The sequence below is a fragment of the Diospyros lotus genome, chromosome 14 (genome assembly GCF_014633365.1).
Source record: "Diospyros lotus cultivar Yz01 chromosome 14, ASM1463336v1, whole genome shotgun sequence".
Classification (NCBI taxonomy): domain Eukaryota; kingdom Viridiplantae; phylum Streptophyta; class Magnoliopsida; order Ericales; family Ebenaceae; genus Diospyros; species Diospyros lotus.
This window is the reverse complement of record NC_068351.1, coordinates 18,123,914-18,146,149: the sequence shown is the minus strand read 5'-3', so window position 1 is coordinate 18,146,149 and position 22,236 is coordinate 18,123,914. Positions and strand designations below refer to the sequence as shown.

Genomic DNA, 22,236 nt, shown 5'->3' with positions numbered 1-22,236 from the left:
TGTGGCGAGGTGTTATATATGTCAAACAGCTAAGGGGCAATCTTCTAACGCTGGTCTCTACATGTCATTGCCTGATCCCAATGCTATTTGGGAAGATTTGTCTATGGACTTCGTGTTGGGTCTACCACGAACCCAATGAGGTATGGATTTTGTTTTTGTAGTGGTTGACAGGTTTTCCAAGATGGCGCACTTACTTCCATGCAAGAAGACAGCAGATGCAGTAGTTACAACCAAACTGTTTTTCAAAGAGATTGTTAGACTACATGGAGTCCCTAAAACTATTACTTCGGATGGTGATACAAGGTTCTTGAGTCACTTCTGGATTACGTTGTGGAGAATGTTTGATTCATCTTTAAATTTTAGCAGCACAACACATCCTCAGACTGATGGACATATAAAGGTGGTGAATCGTACCTTAGGAAATCTGATTCGCAATGTTTGCAAAGACAAGCCAAGATAATGGGACCTAGTCATAGCTTAAGCGGAATTTTCCTACAACAGCGCCATGCATAGCTCAACAGGAAGATCACCATTCTCTATCGTATACATGAAAGTTCCTAATCATGCATTGGATTTGATAAAATTGCCAAAGGTACCAGGTTTTAGTATTGCATCTAGTGACTTAGCCGAGCACGTTCAAGTAGTTCAGGAAGATGTCAAGCAAAAGTTGCACAAGGCGAATAAGAAGTATAAGGCAACAGCTGACAAGCATAGGAAGCACAAGGTATTTGCGGTTGGAGATGAAGTCATGATATTCTTGAAGAAGGAACATATTCCAGCAGGGAAATAGAACAAGTTCAAGCCAAAGAAATATGGTCCTTACAAGATTACAAAGAAGATCAATGATAATGCTTCTATTATTGATTTGCCTAATTATATGGGTATTTCCAATAACATTCAATGTTGCTGATTTTTTTTCGTATTTGCCAGATGTTGAGTTATTATACCCGGATCATAATTCGAGGATGAATTTTTCTCAAGTGGAGGTGAATGATGCGGACACTGATCAAGACTCGGCTTAAGCCAAGGTCGAGCCGACCACACCAAAACAGTAGCACCAGAACAATATTTTAATAGTTAATATGTTTTAGGATTCTACTTGATTTAGAATTCTATTTCATGTTTCTACTTAATTTAAGATTCTATTTCATGTTTGATTAGAATTTATTTCTATTAGGATTCTAGTTGGATTTTGTTTACAAATATTAGATGGATTTGGATTAGCCAAACACTATAAATATGCCTAGAATTTAGAGTTTGTAATCAAGTTTTTCTCAATCAAATTTCAACAACCTATTTGGGTTTTCTTAGCAAAACAGTCTTGTTTTTGCGTCTTCTTGAAAGTCAAGTTTCGGCCATTGAAGTTTGTTCTTTTAAGTGTTTATTTGGTGTGTTTTTTTCACACACGCTCTACACGCTGCGTCATGAAAACACCTCATCTTTATGTGAATACAACTATGATAGTGTTGATGCCCTAGTAGTATCTGAAAATGCTGATAGAAAATCATGGACACTAGATTTGGGGTGTTCTTTCTATATGTCTCCACATAGGAAATGGTTTGTCAACTATAGAGATTTGGTAGGTGGTAAGGTGTTATTAGGCAACAACCAAGGGTATAGGATCAAGGGTATTGGAGATGTAAGATTAAAGTTGCATGATGGATCGGTTATAATCCTAAAATCTGTAAGATATGTCCCAAGTTTGAAAAGAAATCTAATTTCCCTAGGTGAGTTAGATAGAATTGGTTTCTCCTATAAAGGAGATAATGGAGTCCTAAAAGTTGCTAAAGGATCACTAATAGTGATGAAAGCAGTCCTCAACAATGGTATTTATGTGATGCAAGCTTGCACTTTGTGTGGAGAAGCTGCACCCACAAAAGAGAAAGACTATGATAAGTATAGGCCATGGCATTTGAGGATGGCTCACAAAGGTGAGAAAGGACAAAATGAGGTATCTAAGAGATGGATATTAGGAGAGGGAAAAGTTGCAGATGTGGGAAAGAGTGAATCATGTGGATTTGGTAAAGCTACCAAAGTTAAATGTTGAATCTAAGATCGGTTTCCTCACAATAAAAGGCACTCTCTCACACCCAAACCCTTACCTGATAGTAATAGAAACACAAAAGAAATGTGAACAGAACAAACAACAAGCAATAACAAAAATATGAACAAGAAGACTTATCTTTGTTCGGGCAAGAATTTGTCCTACATCTAGACTGCTAGAAGCTGTTAACAGAATCCATTAGAGATAAATCAAGAATACAACACTCCCTCCCTGATCTCTCTCTCTCTCGCGCGCACGCGCGCACACCTTTGGACTAAGAATCACTAGTTTCTCTCCGAGAATACAAGGACTGAGCCTTAGCTCTCTCTCAATTCTCTAACCCTCGTGTGTGACTATGATAGAATAAGATGAATGCTGAGAGCTCAAAACAAAACCTATCCGCCTCTATTTATAACTGATAGAGGCGGTTACAAACTAGGGACACAAATGACAAATAAGAAGAAATAAAAGGACTTCCAGAACTAATTCTAAAGAAATTAGGTTCGTTATATTTTAACTCATTAAAACATAAAATACAATCATATTTCTAATTCTATTTGACATCCTTTACCGAGACTGATATTAGCTACTGCAAATCTTAACAATTTTCTCCACCAATTTGCAATAGTTAGGGCTTCAATCTTCAGTCCTCCAAGTCTTGCACCTGCTTCACATCTCTTCTGTTTTGTCTACTAGCTTCCTTTTAAGCTTGATTGCTTAGACTTCTTCAAGCTACATTAAGTAGCTACATGCAGTGCTTCATCTTGGCTACTGGAATAGCTTTGGTGAATATGTCCGCTGCATTTTCCTCTCCTGATACCTTTTCCAACCTCTGCAGTTTCCTGTCAAGAATTTCCCTGATAAAATGCAATCGAACATCAATATGTTTTGTGCGTTCATGGTGTGCCTAGTTTTTAGCTAGGTGAATGGCACTTTGCCTATCACATCTTAGGGTTGTATCTATCTCCCTACCTAGCAATTATCCTAGAAGCCCTTTCAACTACATAGCCTCCTTTATTGCCTCTGCTAAGGCAATATATTCTGCCTCAGTAGTAGATAAAGCTACAACATGTTGTAGACTAGCCTTCCAACTCACTGTGGCATCCCAAACCTTGAAGACATAGCCTGTGGTTGACCTTCTTCTATCCTGATCCGCTGCATAGTCTGCATCGGAGTATCCTAGGATCTTAGCTTCTATTTCTTTCCCTACTCCACCATAAACTAGGGGTGTTCGCGGTTCAGTTTGGCCGATTTTGAGCCGGTTTAATGCATCGAATCGCAGGCTCGGTTTGCTACCAAATCAAACTGAGCGGTTTGATTTGGTGTGGAAAATCGAACCGAATCACACTACATTTTGCGGGTCGGTTTGGTTCGGTTTCCACTGTTTCAGCACAAGAATCGACTCACTGAACAAAGTCACTGCAAAATGCATTCTCAATACAACAGATTTAGACTACTTATTTGGATCAAGCCACTGAACAGACACACAAGTAACCAGAACAATATAATGTTAACAGAACAAATCGAAAATCCAGCTAATACAGATATACACGCTATAGCATTTTCTGAAAAATAAGTAAAAATGTAGAAAATACAAGACGTCGCTGAAAGGAAGGATCGATAGTTGCTGAAAGTTTTTCCTCAGAAGCATTTTGTGACTCAAAATAAGTAAACAACAGAAACATTAACTGTGAGAGAGAGAGAGAGAGAGACTCGGCATACCTGCAACAGGCAATCGGAATGGGAGGAAGAAGGTGACGAGTGTCGGGCGAGTGGAATGCTCGGTTTGAGGTGCGTCAACTGCCACCAGAGCCTGGGATGTGGGGGCTACCGGTGGGTTGGCGTTGATCAGTGACGTCCGAGGGAAAGGGGAGAGAAAGACGATGCGGCAGGTGGGTGGCTTAGGGTTTGGTTGGGGGGAAAGGAAGAGAAAGAGGAGAGGTAGCCCGTAGCTGAAGATGAAGAGGGGCGGGTTTTATATTTATAATTTTTATTTCTTTTAATTATATATTATATGTGGGTGGTTCGGTTTTTAACCGAATCGCCGGTTTGCCAAACCGCGAACCGCGCAGTTTGGCAGTTTTCTAAACCAAATTGAACTGCCAATTCAAAAAATCGGCCAGTTCGGTCCGGTTTGGTTTGGTTCGGCCGAAAACCGCGGTTCAACAGTTTTTTTGAACACTCCTACCATAAACTAAACCAGTACCTAATGATCCTCTTAGGTATTTAAACATCCACTTGACTGCACCCCAATGAGCCTTCCCTGGGTTTGCCATAAATCGACTAACTACACTCATGGCATGGGCAAGATCTGGCCGAGTTCAGACCATGCTATACATCAAGCTCCCTACTGCACTAGAGTATGGAACATTCCTCATTTCTTCCTTATCACCCTCATTTATAGGAGATTGACTTGCTGATGGTTTAAAATGCTGAGCAAACGGAGTGCTGACAGCCTTTGTTTCAGCCATACCAAACATTTGAATTAATTTCCTTAAGTAATTCTCTTGAGATAGACCTAGGGTTCTTATCTTTCTATCCCTCTTAATTTCAATTCCCAATATTTTTCTTGCTTCTCCTAGATCTTTCATTTCAAATGCCGACTTTAAGTTCAATTTTAACTATTGAATTTTTTTCCTTTGATTGACTTGCAATCAACATATCGTCAACATATAATAGAAGATACAAGAATATGCTGTTCGGTACTTCTTTAAAATATACACAGTAATCATATGAACTTCTTACAAACCCATGTTCAATCATAAAAGTGTCAAATCTTTTATACCATTGGCGTGGAGATTGTTTAAGCCCATATAGGAATTTCCTAAGAAGGCATACTTGCTCTATTTTTCCTTTAGATCTGAACCCCTTTGGTTGCTCCATGAGAATCTTTTCATCTAATTCTCCATGTAAGAAAGCAGTTGTAACATCCATTTGTTCTGAACACTAATCCATATGAGCAGTCATGGCAAGAAGCATTCTTATTGAGGTGTGCCTTACAACAGGGGGAAAAACCTCATTATAATCAACTCCCTCAACTTGAGTAAATCCTCTTGCAACCAGCCTAACTTTATATCTAGGCTTAGAATCACTCCCAGCTCCTTCCTTTATTTTATAGAGCCATTTACAGCCCACTATTCTTTGCTTCTTAGGTCTATCAACTAAGGTCCAAGTTTGATTTTTCCTTAGAGAGTTTATTTCTGATTCCATAGCCTTAATCCACTTACTTGAGTCCTTAGAGGCTATTGCTTCCTCATACGTTTGAGGTTCATCACCCACAACCTCGGATGCACTTGTAAGTGCATAGGAAACCAGGTCTGCAAAGCCATATCTCTTAGGGGGTTTGGATTGTCTTTTCTGTCTATCCCTAGCAACATTATTCCTATGCTGATCAGGCTCATCTTCTGCATTTGATCCCTCTTTTCTTTCTCCATGAGTGTCAAAGTCTTGGTCAGCTATGGGTTTCTCTAAGTCTGCCTGATGATCCAAGTCCTGGCTTTGCGAGCCAGATGTTTCTGCACTAGGGGAATCTTCTTGCCATCCACTTTCTACATTTTCTATTGTAGATGATGGCTCATTTCCACTATTATCATGCAGACCCTTAGCTACAGATTTCTCATCAAAGATGACATCCCTTGTAACTAAAATCCTTTTATTTTTAGGTTCTAGACTCTATAGTTTATACCCTTTTACCTCGGCTAGATATCCTATAAAAATGCATTTTTGCACCCTAGGTTCCAGCTTTCCTTGTTTTACATGGGCATAAGCTATGCACCCAAATACCCTTAGATGTTTTAGACTAGGTTTGTGACCTGTCCATTTCTCATAGGGAGTTTTAAATTCTATGGCAGATGAAGGGGATCTGTTTAGCACATAGGCTGCAGTATTTACTGCTTCTCCCCAAAATGCCTTTGAGAGGTTTGCATGAAATAGCATACACCTAACTCTCTCTAAGAGAGTCTTATTCATCCTCTCAGCAAGGCCATTTAGTCTAGGATTTCCTGGGGTAGTCAAACGCCTTACTATCCTATTCTCTTTACATAGATCTGTGAACTCCTTATTGCAGAATTCAAGACCATTGTCAGTCCTAATGGTCTTTATCTTCCTCCCCTTTTGATTTTCTATCATGGTTTTCCATGTTTTAAATGCCTCAAAAGTATGCTCTTTTGTTTTCAAAACATAAATACATACCATTCTAGAGAAATCATCTATTATGGACAAAAAATACCTAGCTCCACCATAAGTAACAGTCTGGGCAGACTCTCATAAGTTGCTATGGATGTAATCTAGAGGTCCCTTAGATGAGTGTATAGCAGTCTTGTTGAATTTTACCTTAGTGGTCTTTCCATAGATACATGATTCACACTTATCTAATCCTGCCACTTGGTTTCCTTTTAAAATCCCTTGATTTGCTAATTCTTTAAGGCCAAGCTCACTAATGTGAGCCATCCTAAGGTGCCATAATCTGGAGTTTGTGACTACCTTATTATCAGCAACAACTGCTTCCCCATTTGATGCAATGGCTTGCAGAATATATATTCCATTCTGCTGGCTGGCCTTCATACATACTAGGGATCCTCTTGATACTTTAAGAATTTCTCCCTCTCCCTTATAACTATGCCAGTTTTAGTTAATGCTCCTAGAGAGATTAAATTCCTTTTTAGCTTCAGGATGTATCCCCTTGAAGGGTCCAATAGGTATTGTTAGGCATTTTAAGCCTTACATCTCCTACACCTAGGACCTTACACTCATGGTCATTTCCAAGAAGAACCTTGCCCCCATCAGCTTCTTGGTAATCAGCAAACCAGTGTCTATTGGGTGTCATGTGGAAGGAACAACCTGAGTCCAAAATCCACATATCCTTTACCGAGTTCTGACATATAGTTAATGCATCAGAACTGTCATACCCAAACTCACATACTGAAACTCCACCATCCGAGGCATTTTTCTCCTTGAAGTCTTTCTTCCTCTTTGGACAATCTCTCTTAAAATGCCCTTCTTCTTGACAATGATAACACTTAACCGGACCCCTCCCATTCTTTGACTTAGACCTAGATTTATTTTTCCCTTTGAAATCCTTTTTTGTGCCCCTAGATCTTGCAGTCAGAACATCACCACTAGAGGATCTTTCTTCCTGGTTATGCCTCAAGTCTTTTGAATTTAGGGCTCCTATAACATCTTCTAAATACAACTTATCTCTGCCATGTTGCAAAAAATCAACAAAATGCTCATATGACCGAGGCAAAGAATGTAATAAAACTAATGCCCTATCTTCATCATCATATTTAACATTGATGTTTTCCAGGTCTAGGCATAGTTTATTAAATTTGTCTATGTGGTCTTGGAGCTTTTGTTTTTCTTTCATCTTAAATGTAAAGAATTTGGTCTTCAGATATAACCTGCTTGACAAGGTTTTTGTTAAGTAAAGATTGTCCAATCTCTTCCAGATTTCTAAGGCAGTAGACATTTTAGACACTTCCCTTAAAACCTTATCCCCTAGGCTAAGGATTAGAGTATTAAATGCCTTCTCTTCTATGTCTGCTCTCTATTCTATCGAGAGGGTTTTAACACTATCCCTGTTTTTTCTTTATCCCTTGGTTCCTCTCTTAGCGCCTCCTTTAAACCTAGATTTCTGAGGAGGGCTTGTGTCACAAGCCTAATGGCATAAGTATAATAAACCTATACATGCATAGCTATAGCTGTAATAACAAAAAGTAGCATGTGATTGGCGGTTCCGCCTAGGTCACTTGTAGGCAATCGGTTACAATAACAACCAGGAGGGATAGCCTATAAAAGGCAGTGTATATGAGGATGGGATCTATCAATGAATACATTTGGATCTTTCCCTCTCTTCTCTTTCTCTCTAATTGAAATTCTCCCTCCCTTTCTCTTTCTTAAATCCTCGGCTCTTCCAGAATTGCCCAAGTCTTAGACTCGAGACTTGACAATTGGTATCAGAGCTAGCGGTCTCGACAGTGTTTGTGGAAGGAATTACGAAGCAGAAGATGACGGAAGGAACGAGACTCAAACAATTGGAAACGAGAATGGAAGCGCTGGAGTTCGGAATGTCGCAGACACACGAAGCTATCACCCAAAGTAGGGAAGATGTGGCTGCAATGCGAGAAGGAATGCGAGAGGAATTGACGACTTCTCGTGAGGATATGCAACGCTAGCTGGAGAGGCATAGAGATACGATGGATCAGTTCAGTCAAAGGATCAATAGCATGTTTAATATGCTGTCGTCCTTACCACAATTCCGTTTGCCATTGGAATTTCCCCCACGATCTGGAGCTGGACTGAACTCGAATGGATCTAGAATACTTCCGAGACCTCCAGGAGAAGCAGAGTCGGAAGGAGTGCAAGGAATCGAGACGGATCCTCAGGTAAGAGATTTTCATTTACAATCTGGTGCTCACACGCCAATGCCAAGGCTGGAGATACCATTGTTTGATGGAACAAGGCCAAGGTGGTGGATCCGCCGGTGTGAACGTTTCTTCCAATACTATAATGTGGCTGAGCCATAGCGAATTACACTGGCCACAGCCTATCTTAATGATACGGCTGATTCCTGGTTTCAAGGATGGTTAAGGTACAGAGGACTTGGGGTGAGATGGATCGAATTTGCCGAAGAATTGTGTAGGCGAATTGGAGAAAAGAAAATGGCAGATGTGATAGAAGAATTCAATAAACTTCGGTATGAGGGGGCTGTAACAGAGTATTTGGAAAAGTTCAAAGAGCTAGGAGCCTTAATGTGGAATGCTCAGCCGACTCTTACGGAGCAATATTTTGTGTCCAGCTTTATTAGTGGGCTTAAGGATGAGTTGAGATCAATGGTGAAGATGATGATGCCAACTATAGTAAGGCAGGCGGCAGAAAAAGCTAGATTACAAGAATTAACGTTAGAAGCAATCTACAAAAGGAATAGAGCCTTCTCTCGTACGGGTCCACTAATCAGTTTACCTCATAGTGGACACGCTAGGGAGATAGGAGTGATAGGGAATACAGGTCCACCGAGAGGAAGTCAGCAAGCCTTGGCTATTAGAAACCCCACTATGGAGCAGAGGAGGTAGATGAGGTTATGTTTCAAATGTGGAGACCCTTATAGTCCTGGCCACTAGTGTAGAAGGCAACTACTGAACATGGAAGGAGGTGAGGAGAAAATACTAGAGAAAGAGCAAGAAGACCTTGAGGAAGCAGAGGAGGAGACCCCCCAATGTGATCCTGCCGATGAAGGAGGGGAAATTTCGTTTCATGCACTTAAAGGGGAACACGCAGGGCAAATCATTAAGGTTGAAGGCAGAGTGGGCAAGAGAAGGATAATGGTGTTGATTGACAGTGGCAGCACCCACAACTTCCTCAATGAAGCAACTGCCACTGAATTAGGTTGCACTCTCGTGAATACTGCCCCCTTATCCGTAACTGTAGCCAACGACGTTAAAATGTACAGCAACTATAAGAGTATGGGGTTTAAATGGCTGATGCAAGGGGAAGAGTTCTCAACGGATCTGAGAATTTTGGAGCTAGGAGGTTGTGACATCGTCCTTGGGGTGGATTGGATGAGGACAGTTAGCCCTCTGGCTTTTGACTTCAACAAATTGGAAGTCACACTGGATTTGAAGGGAAGGAAGCTGACTCTAAAAGGGTGCCTCGAGACAGGGCAATGCAAGGTGATCACAGGAAAAAGGTTATAGAAGCTGTTAATGAAAGGGAAAGGGCAGATATCCCAGCTGTTCTCCATTCAAGCCATGGAGAAGGATGATCAGGAGGGCCCTCCAGTCACCAACCTCTTTGCAAAGGTAACCTTTCCTACTGTATTATGCCCATTGCTTATGGAATTCAAGGAATTATTTGGGGAACCACACACCCTGCCCCCAAGCTGCCTGTTCAATCATACTATATCTTTGAAACCCAACTCCGATCCAGTAAACACTCGAGCCTACCGTTACCCCCCTTATCAAAAGGCTAAAATTGAAAAACAGGTTAGAAGCATCCTCCAAGCTTCCATTATCCAACCTAGTCAAAGCCCTTTCGCATCTCCCGTACTTCTTGTCAAAAAGAAAGACGGTACCTGGCGCTTTTGCATAGACTATATACAGCTAAATGGACTTACTGTGAAAAACAAATTCTCCATTCCCTTGATTGAAGACCTACTCGATGAATTAAATGGGGCTGTCATCTTTACTAAATTAGACCTGAGGGCAGGGTATCATCAAATTAGGATGAACCCTGCCGACATCCATAAAACAACCTTCAGAACACACCAAGGCCTCTATGAATTTGGGGTGATGCCATTTGGACTCACTAATGCTCCAACCACTTTTCAGGCCCTTATGAACCACCTATTTGCCCCATACTTGTAGAAATTTATCTTAGTATTCTTTGATGGCATTTTCGTTTATAGCCCTAACCTCAAACAACACCTATCCCACTTGAAAACCACATTTGAAATCCTGAAATTTAACCAATTGTTTGTTAAACTCTCCAAGTGTTCCTTTGCAAAGAATGAGGTGGATTATCTAGGGCACATCATTTCTGGCCAAGGAGTCGGTACAAACCCCAGTAAAGTTGCAACAATGTTGGAATGGCCTAAGCCTTCATCTATAAGGGAGCTGAGGGGATTTCTTGGGTTAACAGGGTATTATAAAAGGTTTATACAGAATTATGGAATGATCAGTAAGCCTTTGACTGAGTTACTTAAGAAGGACAATTTCAGATGGAATTCCCAGGCTGAAGATGCTTTCAACACCCTTAAAAAAGCAATGACCCAAGCCCTGGTTCTAGCATTATCGGATTTCTCTAAGGCCTTTGTGGTGGAGACCGATGCATGCGACATTGGGGTAGGAGCAGTGCTGACACAAGAAGGAAGACCCTTAGCCTACATCAGCCAAGCACTGGCTGCTCGGCACCGGGGGCTGAGTGTGTATGAAAAAGAATTGCTCGCCATGATCATAGCCATTGACAAATGGAGACACTATCTGGAAGGGGCCCCCTTCATAATACAGATTGACTATAACAGCCTAAGACACCTTCTACAACAAAAGTTGCATACACACCTACAAAGAAAGGGGATATCAAAATTGTTGGGCATGAATTATGTGATATAGTATAAAAAGGGGAAAGAGAACATTATGGCAGATGCTCTGTCACGAAGATCAGAAGAAGGGGAATGTAAGGCCATTATCGCAGTGGTGCTTGATTGGGTCAAGGAAGTTACTGAAAGCTATGAGAAGTCCGAATGGATTAAATCCCTCCAAACTCAGTTGGCAGTCCGTCATGCCAATGAACAAGGGTATTCTATGTCTAATGGCCTAATCAGGTTTAAGGAAAGATTAGTCGTGGGGGATGACAAGGAACTAAAATCCAAAATCTTACAGGCACTACATAGTTCTCCATTAGGCGGGCACTCAGGGGTTAGAGCTACTTACTACCGGGTTCGACAGATGTTCTTTTGGCTTGGCCTCAAAAAAGAAGTTATGGAGTTTGTGGCAGCTTGCATGGCATGCCAACGCTGCAAACATGAATAAGTGGCTCATCCGGGATTGTTATAGCCACTGGCTATACCAGATCAGGCATGGGAGGAGATATCCATGGATTTTATCGAGGGCCTACCCAGATCCGAAGGCTGAATGTGATCCTAGTGGTGGTTGACAAGCTGACCAAATTTGCTCATTTCATTGGCGTCACACATCCGTTCACAGCCTAGGATATTGCCTGAGTGTTCATTGATATAGTGGCCAAATTGCATGGACTACCTAAATCCATTGTCTTGGATCAAGACAAAATATTCACTAGTCACTTCTGGCAAGAATTGTTCAAGAACCTAGGGGTGAGTCTACATATGTCATCAGCATACCATCCTGAGTCAAATGGGCAGACCGAAAGAGTCAACCAGTGCTTGGAATCTTACTTGTGATGTATGTGTTTTGCACGGCCTAAGAGTTGGGGTAAGTGGCTATCCTTAGCTCAGTGGTGGTACAATACAACTTACCACAGTACTATCAAAAAGACCCCTTTTGAGGCTCTATTCGGATACCAGACACCTACAATGCCTACCATGACTGGTATCAACAGGGCTTGAACTAATGCAGCAGAGTATTTGCAAGACAGGCAAGAGATGATCTCACTACTCAAACAAGAGTTGGCTACTGCTAACAATAGGATGAAGCAGGTTGTGGACCGCAAACGAAGTGATCGAAACTTTGAAGTAGGCGATCAGGTCTTTCTAAAGGTCCGACGCTTCCTACAACCCTCCTTCTTTGCTACCATCCCCACCAAGCTCAATCCTAAGTACTTCGGACCATTTCTCATCTTGGAACGGGTGGGTTAAGTCGCCTACAAGCTACAGTTACCTCCCAACGTGGAATGCCATCCCGTATTTCATGTCTCTCTCTTGAAGAAGTACATCGAGCCTAAGGTTGCTGTTAGCTCAAAATCGCCTCCTGCCGCTGAAGAGGCTGACAGAGCAGTGGAACCACTAGCTATCCTCGATAGACAGGTAGTCCATCAGGGCCCCTTGCCCTTCATCCAAGTGTTGGTCCAGTGGTCCAATCGGCACACTGAGAATACCACTTGGGAATACCTACCATAGTTGTTAAAGGCGTGCCTAGACGCTCGCCTAGGCGCAAGGCGCCTTAAGGAGCCAGTTCAACACCTCGCCTGGGCTAAGGCGAGGCGATTTCAATAAGGTGCGCACCTTGCATGGTGGGGCGCCGAGGCGAAAGGCGCACCTCATGGAACCTAGGTTTTAATTAAAATCTAGGCAAGCCCTATTCCTCCCCTCTTCTCAGTTCCAACATGTATACATTACAACATATTTACATTTCTTTTACTTATATTTTACCTTCCATTTACTTTAATACATAAATGTAAATAAGAAAGTACTCTCCATTTGGATTCAATAAAAATATCTAAAAAATCAAAATCCATAAGAATAAGAAAATAGAATTTTGATTTTAGTATAAACTCAGGATTTAGCGATTTTACCACCCCCAAAATACATACCTACTATTTCTTGAAAAATTCATTAAAAATCATTTTAACAACAATGAATATTAGCTATGAAAATACCAGGAGATAGTTTTTCAAAATGAAAACATTTTCTTATATGTCTCCTTATAATGCACTAATTTTTCAGATTTAAAAAAATAGCATTTTTCAAAATGAAAACATTTTCTTGATTGAAGGGGATGATGAAGATATTGACCTTGATGTTGATGATCTCCTTGATGATGATTGATTAAAACTTCTTTATTGATTGTGGACTTGTAGTGTTTATATGTTTGTTTAGAACTTTACATGATGATTGGTACTTGTTTGAGTTTGAGACTTTAAGTTTGAACTTTGATGATGTTTCTAGTTTAGAATTTGCATGATGAATGAATCAACTTTGATTATGTTAGTTTAGAATTTGAAGATAATGAATCATTAATGATATGCATGTGTTATTATTGATAATTTGATAGTTTTTTATGATTTTACAAGATTTTGAGTTTTTTTTTTCTAAAAGGTGCGTCTCGCCTCGTGCGCCTCACGCCTTTCAGAACTATGATACCTACCCTAGTTGTTGAATCAATTCCCACAAGCTACTCAATTACTCACCTTCCTTCGGGACAAGGAAGATTTTAAGGGGCAGGGATTGTCACAAGCCTAATGGCATTAATGATTCAACAAATTTTTAGGTCCGTTACATTTTAACTCATTAAAACATAAAATACAATCATATTTCTAATTCTATTTGACATCCTTTACCGAGACTGATAATAGGTACTGCAAATCTTAACATTAAATTCTCCAAAGAGGCCTTGAATTCGCCTATAGCCCCATTAGAGGTCATACATTAGGATCTATGGGGCCCTATCCAAACCTTGTCTCATGGTAGAGCTAGGTTGTTAGTGCCTATTAGAGATGAAGTTTCCCTAAGAAATCCCAAGCAATCATGAGCTTGCTAGAAGGTTGTCTCTGGTGTGAATGGTTATGAGTTGTGGAATTTGGTATAAGGTATGCCTAGGTCTATAATAGCTAGGGAACTTACCTACAATGAAAATTCCACCTTGAAAGACATAAAATTAGACGATTCTAATGTCAAGAAAGGTAATCTAGAAGGCTGTGTAATGTAAACAGCAGGTAGAATTTCTTGAAAATATCTTAAATAGCCCTATGAACCATGACTTAGAAGTAGATAATCTGGAAAATGATGTAGACAGCTCCATTGATCAAAATCCAGATTAGAAAAGGGAAAGGGAAGAAGGATCATCTAGTATAGACAGTGAGCAAGGGAATGGAAGGTATAATGTTGTCTACGATAGGTAAAAGAAGGAACATAAGACCACCAGTGAGGTTGGAATTTTGGACTTGGATTCCTATGCACTGTTAAGTGCTGTAGAAGAGGCTGGTAAGGAACCTCTTTCTTATGAAGAGGAAATGCACTCAAAAGACTCCATCAAATGGTAGGGTACCATGATATGAGAAGTGGAGTTGCTTTGGACTTTAGTGGATGAACCCTTAGGATAAAGGGATGGTGAGCTGTGAAGTGACTATTTGAGATTAAGGTAGGTGCTGGAAATAAGAAAAACCTAGGTAAAAGACTAGGCTAGTGGCTATTAAGCTAGGACAGCACATTAAGACTTAATTCTTGTTTAAATGGTGTCACTTACAGCCTTTCTCCATGAAGGTTTAAGAGGAAATATTGTTATAGAGTAGCCCAAGGGATTTGAAGTTAGAGAGAAAGGTAAGCAAGTATGGTTGTTTAGAAGGCCTCCCTATGAATTAAGTCAATCCCCAAGGCATTGGTGTAAGAAATGTGATTCTCTTATGATAGTCCAAGGGATTAAAATGAGTGCATTTGGTAGCTGTGATTATTTCAAAGATATGCCTAATGAGATGTAAATGTATTGAAACAAGTATTTGAAAAATTCAAGAATGCTTGCTTAATTAATTCTGAGAAGTTTAGAGAATATATACAAGTTATGGCCTAATCTTTTTCCTAAAAAGTAGGAAAGGATTTGAGCCATCTACTCCTAAAATCTAGAAAACACTATCTCCTAAAAATTAGGAGATAGAAACAAATACAAAAGATAACATTTATAGATTATTTACAATAATTATCTACTACTAAAAACATCCTAGAATAATCTTTAATAACTACCGAGTCTTGTAAAGCTTCTCCACTCCTTTTCAATGTAGACTTATTCTTTTGCTAAATTCTCGTCCAACACTCTCCATCAAGCTGGAGAATAGATTGAAGTCATTCCCAGCTTGCTAATTAGGAACTCAAAAACTGGTTTTGCTACCATTTTTGTTAGGACATCAGCCACTTGATCACTAGAAGGTATATAAGACAGATTTATCCCTCCTTCTTCAATCTCCCTTTTTATAAAGTTTCTATCAATTTTTACATGCTTCATTCGGTCATGTTGCACTGGATTTTTAACAATGCTAATAGCATATTTGCTATCACTAAATACCTTTGTTTGTTGAGATAGAATTATCCCCAAGTCCTCCATTAGTCTTTCCAGCCAAATCACCTCACATATCCCATGCGCAATAGCCCTGAACTCAGCTTCGGCACTGCTGTGAGCCACAACTGATTGCTTCTTGCTTCTCCATGTAACCACATTTCCAAATACCTTGGTATAATACCCTGAAGTGGATCGGCTATCCTCTCTAGATCCAACCCAATCTGCATCCACATAACCTTCAATTCCCATGTTTTCAGATTTCTTGAACACCAATCCCTTCCTAGGTGTTCCCTTTAAATATCTTAGAACATGTTGAACAACCTTCATATGTTTTTCAGTAGGTGAATGCATATATTGGCTGATAGCACTCACTGAATAGACTATATCTGGCCTAGTTAGGGACAAATATATTAATCTTCCAATTAGCCTTTGATACCTCTCTTTGTCCACTGGGGCATCATCACCATTCTCTTCAAATTTCCAGCCTTTCTCTAGGAGAGTTCCAGCTGGTTTGAAGGCTGTCATTCTTGTATCCTTTAGCAAATCCAAGGTATACTTCCGTTGTGAGATGAATAGGCCTTCTTTGCTTCGGGCTACCTCTATGCCTAAGAAATACCTCATGGTTCCTAGGTCTTTTACTTCAAACTCAGCCTTCAATTGCTTATTTAGATTATCAATTTCTTGCAAATCATCCCCTGTCATAATAATATCATCAACATGAACAATCAAATAGCCCCTTTTCCATTTTCATTGTGCTTAATGAACAAGGTATGATCGGATTGACTTTGTTTGTATCATAGCCGGTTAAGTGTCATGCTAAATTTATGGTACCAAGCCCTCGGTGACTGTTCGATTCCATAGTAGGGACTTCTTAAGCTTGCACATACTTTCACTATCAACTTCTTACTCAAAACTGGGAGGAACCCTCATATAGATCTCCTTATCCAAATCACCATTAAGGAAAGCATTTTTAATGTCAAATTGGAAGAGGGGCCAATCAAAATTTACAACAATAGATAATAATACCCGAATAGAGTTTAGCTTAGCAACCGGTGCAAATGTCTCTTTATAGTCAATGCCGTAGGTTTGAGTAAAGCCTTGTGCAACCAACCTAGCCTTGTATCGTTCAATACTTCCATCAGCCTTGTGTTTTATTGTAAATACCCACTTACAACCAATCAATTTCTTGTTTGGTGGCAGTGGAACCATCTCCCAAGTCTTGTTTCCCACTAAGGTAGCCATCTCTTCCATCACGACCATTCTCCACTTAGGATCATTCATAGCAGTTTGAATATTCTTGGGGATGCCAGTGTCGTCAATCTTAGCCACAAAACTCCTGAACTATGGAGCCAATTTTGCATATGTTAGATGATTAGACATTGGGTATTTAACACATGATCTTACCCCTTTCCTCAATGCTATAGGAACAGCCCAATCCAAACCATCTTCTTCTCTAGCATTGCTGTCGGCATCGAGTGTGGCTGTCCCCTTGTCATTGTCAGTGTTTTCCTCTGTAGGACCAGCCTTAGAAAATGATGGTTGGTCTTGCTTTGGTTCCAACCAGCCTTTAGGTCTTCTTGAGTAGAAGAATAAAGGGTTAGGGTTATTGTTTGCTGTAGGTGGGGGCTGATGTGGGGTTGGATCAGAATCTGAGGCTAAGGTATGGGAAATTTCAAGCTCAGTAGGGTTACAGGCCGGTTCTATCAGTGTGATCATGAGACACTGAGCATTCTCCCCCTCTTGAGAACACACTAGTAGAAAAGGATCAATAGAAAGCAAGGGAGGAGAAGGATCATTAGGGACTGTTTGAGGTGTGGTAGTGGAATAAAATGGATGATCCTCATAGAATGCTACATCAGTGGAAACAAAAAATCTATGATTAGAAGGACAATAGCACTTGTATCCCTTTTTGAGAGGGAGAATACCCCACAAAGATGCATTCTTGAGCCTTAAGGTCCAATTTGATACACAATGCATCCAAAGACCTTTGGAGCAATAGAAAGAAAGGAAGAAATGTTAGGATACATAGTGCTGAGGATGCTAAGGGGTGTTTGGAATTGTAGGATTTTTGAAGAGAGACAATTGATTAAATAGGTGGTAGTGAGGACATCTTCTCCCCAATAGGAATGAGGAACATTTGTGGTAAACATCATAGCTCTAGCCACTTCTAGGAGATGACGATTTTTCCTTTCAGTCACACCATTTTGTTGGGGTGTATATGGACAAGATCTTTGGTAAAAGATATCATGCTCAGCCAAGTAGTTTGTGAAATCATTTGAAAAATACTCTTGGCCATTATCGGTTCGAAGGATTTTTATAGAAGTTTGAAACATATTCTCAATTAGCTTATGAAATCTTTTGAATATGTTACAAGCTTTTGATTTTTCCTTCATTAAATACACCAAACAAGCCCTAGAATGATTATTTATAAATGTAATAAACCATTTCGCACCAGTGATATTAGGGTGTTTAGAGGGTCCCCAAATATCATTATCAATTAAATGGAAGAGTTTAGAGGGTTTATACAATTGAATAGGATGATGTGATCTAGGTTGTTTAGCAAGAGTGCATTGTTCACATGTAAGAACCTGTTCTTTATTGCTGAAAAAATCAAGATACAAGAATTTAAGGTAAGGTAGGCTAGGGTGTCTTAAGCATTTATGCCATAACGAGACTTTGGCATTGGTGCTTACACTTAGGACAACTTTATTTGAAGAGGAATTAGGGAGATCTATTGCAAGACAATAACGATGGTCCATCATTTTAGCATTGCCAATCATCCTCCCCAAGGCTTGATCCTGAAAAACACAATAGGAAGGATTTAAAATTACATTGTAATTCACATCCTTAGTGATCCGGCTAATTAATAGCAAATTATGTTTCAAACTAGGAACATGTAGCATAGAATTGAGCTTCAGTTTTGACATACATACTGTTCCCATACCCAAAATAGGTGAAGTGGTTCCATTGGCCATATATATGTTGAGGGATGAGTCACATAGGGTATAATCAGTCATAGACCTTGCTGAATTTGTCATATGATTTGATGCACCCGTGTCAACTACCGAGTCTTGTAAAGCTTCTCCAGTCCTTTTCAATGTAGACTTCTTCTTCTTCTTTTGCTGAATTCTCATCCAACATGTATCATCTTTGATAATCATCTATAGAGATCCTCAAGTTAAAAGCTGAGATCTCGGTCAGCAGTTGAAGTGTAGGATCTAGGAGAGGCTGGGAAAATATTAGGCATAGAAGTAATGTGAAATAGACAGCATAAGGCAGCCTAGGTTATTCAAAAGACATGCCTTTGTAAGCTGGTAAAGTAGATAAGTAGATAAGAGAGAAGAGCAGTCCTCTAACAAGGAAGCAAGCATAAGAGAAATGAGTAAGGTTCTTACTCAAATGCAGTGGTAAAGCCTAAAGGCCGGAATTGACATGTTATGAGTTCTTAATTCTATTGAGAACGAGGGTGTGTTGTACTCGGGAATAGAAGGGAGTGAACTTGTTGCTGTGACTGTTAAGTGGCCAGCAAATGTATGGTCAATCTGGGTAAGGTTCACTGGGATGCTGTGAAATTGGACTCTTGGGTATGTAAAATTAACAATAGATATGGATTTGGCTTATGGTGGAGCAAGTCTAGAACAAGAACCTTGCATTTAGAGTCTATTGGTTGCTGATTATGCAGCAAAACTCCTAGAAAGAATGTTAAGGTTGAATTGAGATGTGTACAATCTCTTGGCTAAGATTCAGTCCCACCATGGAAACAATCAATCATATTGATGTTAGGAATTTATTCATTAAGGAAATCCTTGAGAAGGAGGAATTAATCCTTAATAAAAGGTTGCAGGTATGGATAATGCAGCTGAAATGTTATCCAAGTTTGTTCTATTGATAACATTTACAGCATTGTTTTAAATATTCTTAATGTTTGTTGTGTTTGAGTGATCAGGTTTAAGTAGCAGTCCAGATGAGAGCAGGTTCAGATCATCTGTTGGAAGGCCAAGGCTTTAATGGATGAAGAATGGATCTATACTCAAGACAATGGTGGAGAATTGTTATGTTGTTGTCTCGAGTATAGGATAAAGTTAGCCATAGTAAATTAGTGAAGGCAGTGCTCATAAGTGACTATTGAAGATTTAGATAGGAAATTATATCCCATGTGAAATTAGTAAAAGTTATGGGGTTAAACTGTAATTATCTAAAGTCTTCATTGGGATGTCCGCCCTATTCTATAAATAGAGGGAAAGGGGTAGCCGAGAGAGGAATTTTCTCATTCTATTGTATCAAGTGGATATTCATTCCGAGAGAAAGGCTAGTGAGATAGCTTTGTAATCTTGGAGAATAAGTGTTGGATGTACTCAGGAATAGGAGAAATTACTCAAGCTGTTGTATTGATCATTCTTGGTAATAAAGAAGGCTGCTCTTGGTGGGTGTTTGAAGGCTGGATGTAGGATTGCAATCACTGCAATCCGAACCAGGATATGTCACTTGTCTCTTCTTGTAGTTTGATCGTTTTATTTCTATTTTCATTCCTTTAAATTCTATTCTTTAAATTTCAGTCTTATTTCTGTTGTTTGGTTTTGATTTCAAGTAAGGAGTGTTGAGAGAATTGGCAAATAAAGTATTATCTGAGTTATCAAAAGAGCTCCTAATCATAACATTCTCCTTGATTATCTCAAAAACCATTACATTTTGGAAACCTACAAAGGAACTCATTCATACTAGCACATCTAGATTTAAGAGCTTATTTCTTGTAGTTTCGTGTACAATTTCTTCCTTGTTCTCTTTTTACATTTGACTTCTCTTCTCACTCTGTCTCTTTAAGTGGACCTGAGAGCCACTTAGAATTGGCTTTCCATTAAATTGGTTCTTTTTTTTGGTTAAATTGTACTGTTGTGGAATGCCATTGTTTGACAACCAACCATTTTTCCTTTTGTTCTAAGGTCAATGAGTGTTTTCCATTCCCCATTGCTTTGTCGTGGAAAGGTGCCAGTCCAGATGCTCAGAATGGAGCAATTAATCAACGAAGTACCATTGTCTTTGGAAAGGGGAACCCGCTGCCAAGCATCAAGGCTTTGACAATTTATGGATCAGAAACCTTCACAATTGATGTTCAATATGCTGATGTCCCTGAACTGCAGGCAGCAGCGAAGATCAGCACGTACACGGTAATTGATCCATGAAATAAACTGTATTTTATGCAGGGCTAACACTTCAAACTGGTTCCTTCAGACTTTATTCTTCACATAAATGTTGATTTTAATGGATAGGTGGTTGGCCCTTTCCAATCCAAAAAGGGTGAACGGGCAAAACTGAAGGTGAAAGCTTGTTTAAATTTGCATGGAATTGTATCAGTTGAATCAGCCACAGTGAGTCCTAGAAACATTTCCATTTGTTATTGTGGATCATGGAGCGTTATTAAACTAAATTGTTCTTAATTTTCTTTGCTATTTCAAAAATCAGCTTTTGGAAGAAGAGGAATTTGAAGTTCCAGTTGGTAAAGAACAAGGAAAAGAAGCTACTGAGATGGACACAGATAAACCTCCAAGTGCTGCGCCACCTCTGGCAGCTGAAAATGATGTAAATATGCATGATACTAAAGCTGATGCTACTGGGGCCGAGAATGGTGCCCCAGAGACTGTTGACAAGCCTGTTGAAATGGAAACAGATGCAAAGGTCAGTACTAAGAACACATCTATTACATGCAGTCAGACACAGATATCACTCTTGCCATTTCTTAAGTTTCAGTTGTTTAAATAGTTCATTGTCTTTATTGGTTTATAGTGTCATTCACCTTTCACTGAGTTTTCATGAACATGTGCGTGATATGCATGATTCTTCAGTGCCAAATGTAATTATAATTCAAACATTTTATTACAATGAGAAATGCTTGGCATTAACTAATGAATAGTTTGGCTGAGAAAGGAAAAAATAACTTTGGTTGTGGTTCTGTTTTTAATGCCACTAACCATGGATTATGAGAGAACTGCCTTAGAAGTGTGAACCCTATACATGAAAAATGAAAACGAACAAACTCGAAGCAAAAAATATATATATATCTATTTGCACATAAAAATCACAAGAAACTGGGTAAATATTCATTAAAGATGGTTCTCCTCAAAATTGTTGATGACTGCTCTTTGCCTCTAGAAGCACCACTGTTATACTCTCTTCACAAGGACCATATCACAGATAAAGAAATAATCAACTGAATGCTAGGATGTTTGCACCCATATGTCTCCAGGCATACCAATTGAACTTGGCATCACCAGCTGAATCTTTTTATAAAGAGAAGCTGAGGCTCTGCATATCCCAGGCTGCCAGGCAATGAGGATGAAGATGATTAGGAGGCTAGACAAGAATCATTGGTCCACAATGACTTGTCTCCTCTACTTATCCACTGTAAGAATGGTCTTGAGGGATGCAGTCTAGACAAAGCAAGCTTCCTTTCTCTAGATAGCTATTTATGGGCAGCTAGAGTTATCTTGCTCACAGAGTCCTGTAGAACAATTGGATGGAAAAAGCCTCTACTTGATAGGCCTCAAAAAATGAATGTTCATCTCCTTTACACAATCAAGGGATGGTCACTAAATTCTACAAAAAAATAAAAATAAAAATACCATTGATTGATTCAATTAAGGAAGTTAAGTTCAAACCAAGGCTTCGATCCCATCCTTTTTCCAGATATACAGAAGCTCTCTCAAACAATAGCTCCCTTATCACTTATAATGCTATATA

General features: G+C 39.6%; 1 protein-coding gene across 2 annotated transcripts in view; it reads left to right on the top strand.

Moving 5' to 3' along the window:
- LOC127789989 (heat shock 70 kDa protein 15-like) overlaps positions 1–22,236 on the top strand; it is a 40,633-nt gene that overhangs the window by 7,113 nt on the left and 11,284 nt on the right. For both annotated transcript variants that reach the window (XM_052319175.1, XM_052319177.1), the window contains exons 3-5: positions 20,442–20,666; positions 20,769–20,867; positions 20,962–21,174. In XM_052319175.1, the coding sequence (XP_052175135.1) occupies positions 20,442–20,666; positions 20,769–20,867; positions 20,962–21,174 (537 nt within the window). The remainder of the gene's footprint in view (positions 1–20,441; positions 20,667–20,768; positions 20,868–20,961; positions 21,175–22,236) is intronic.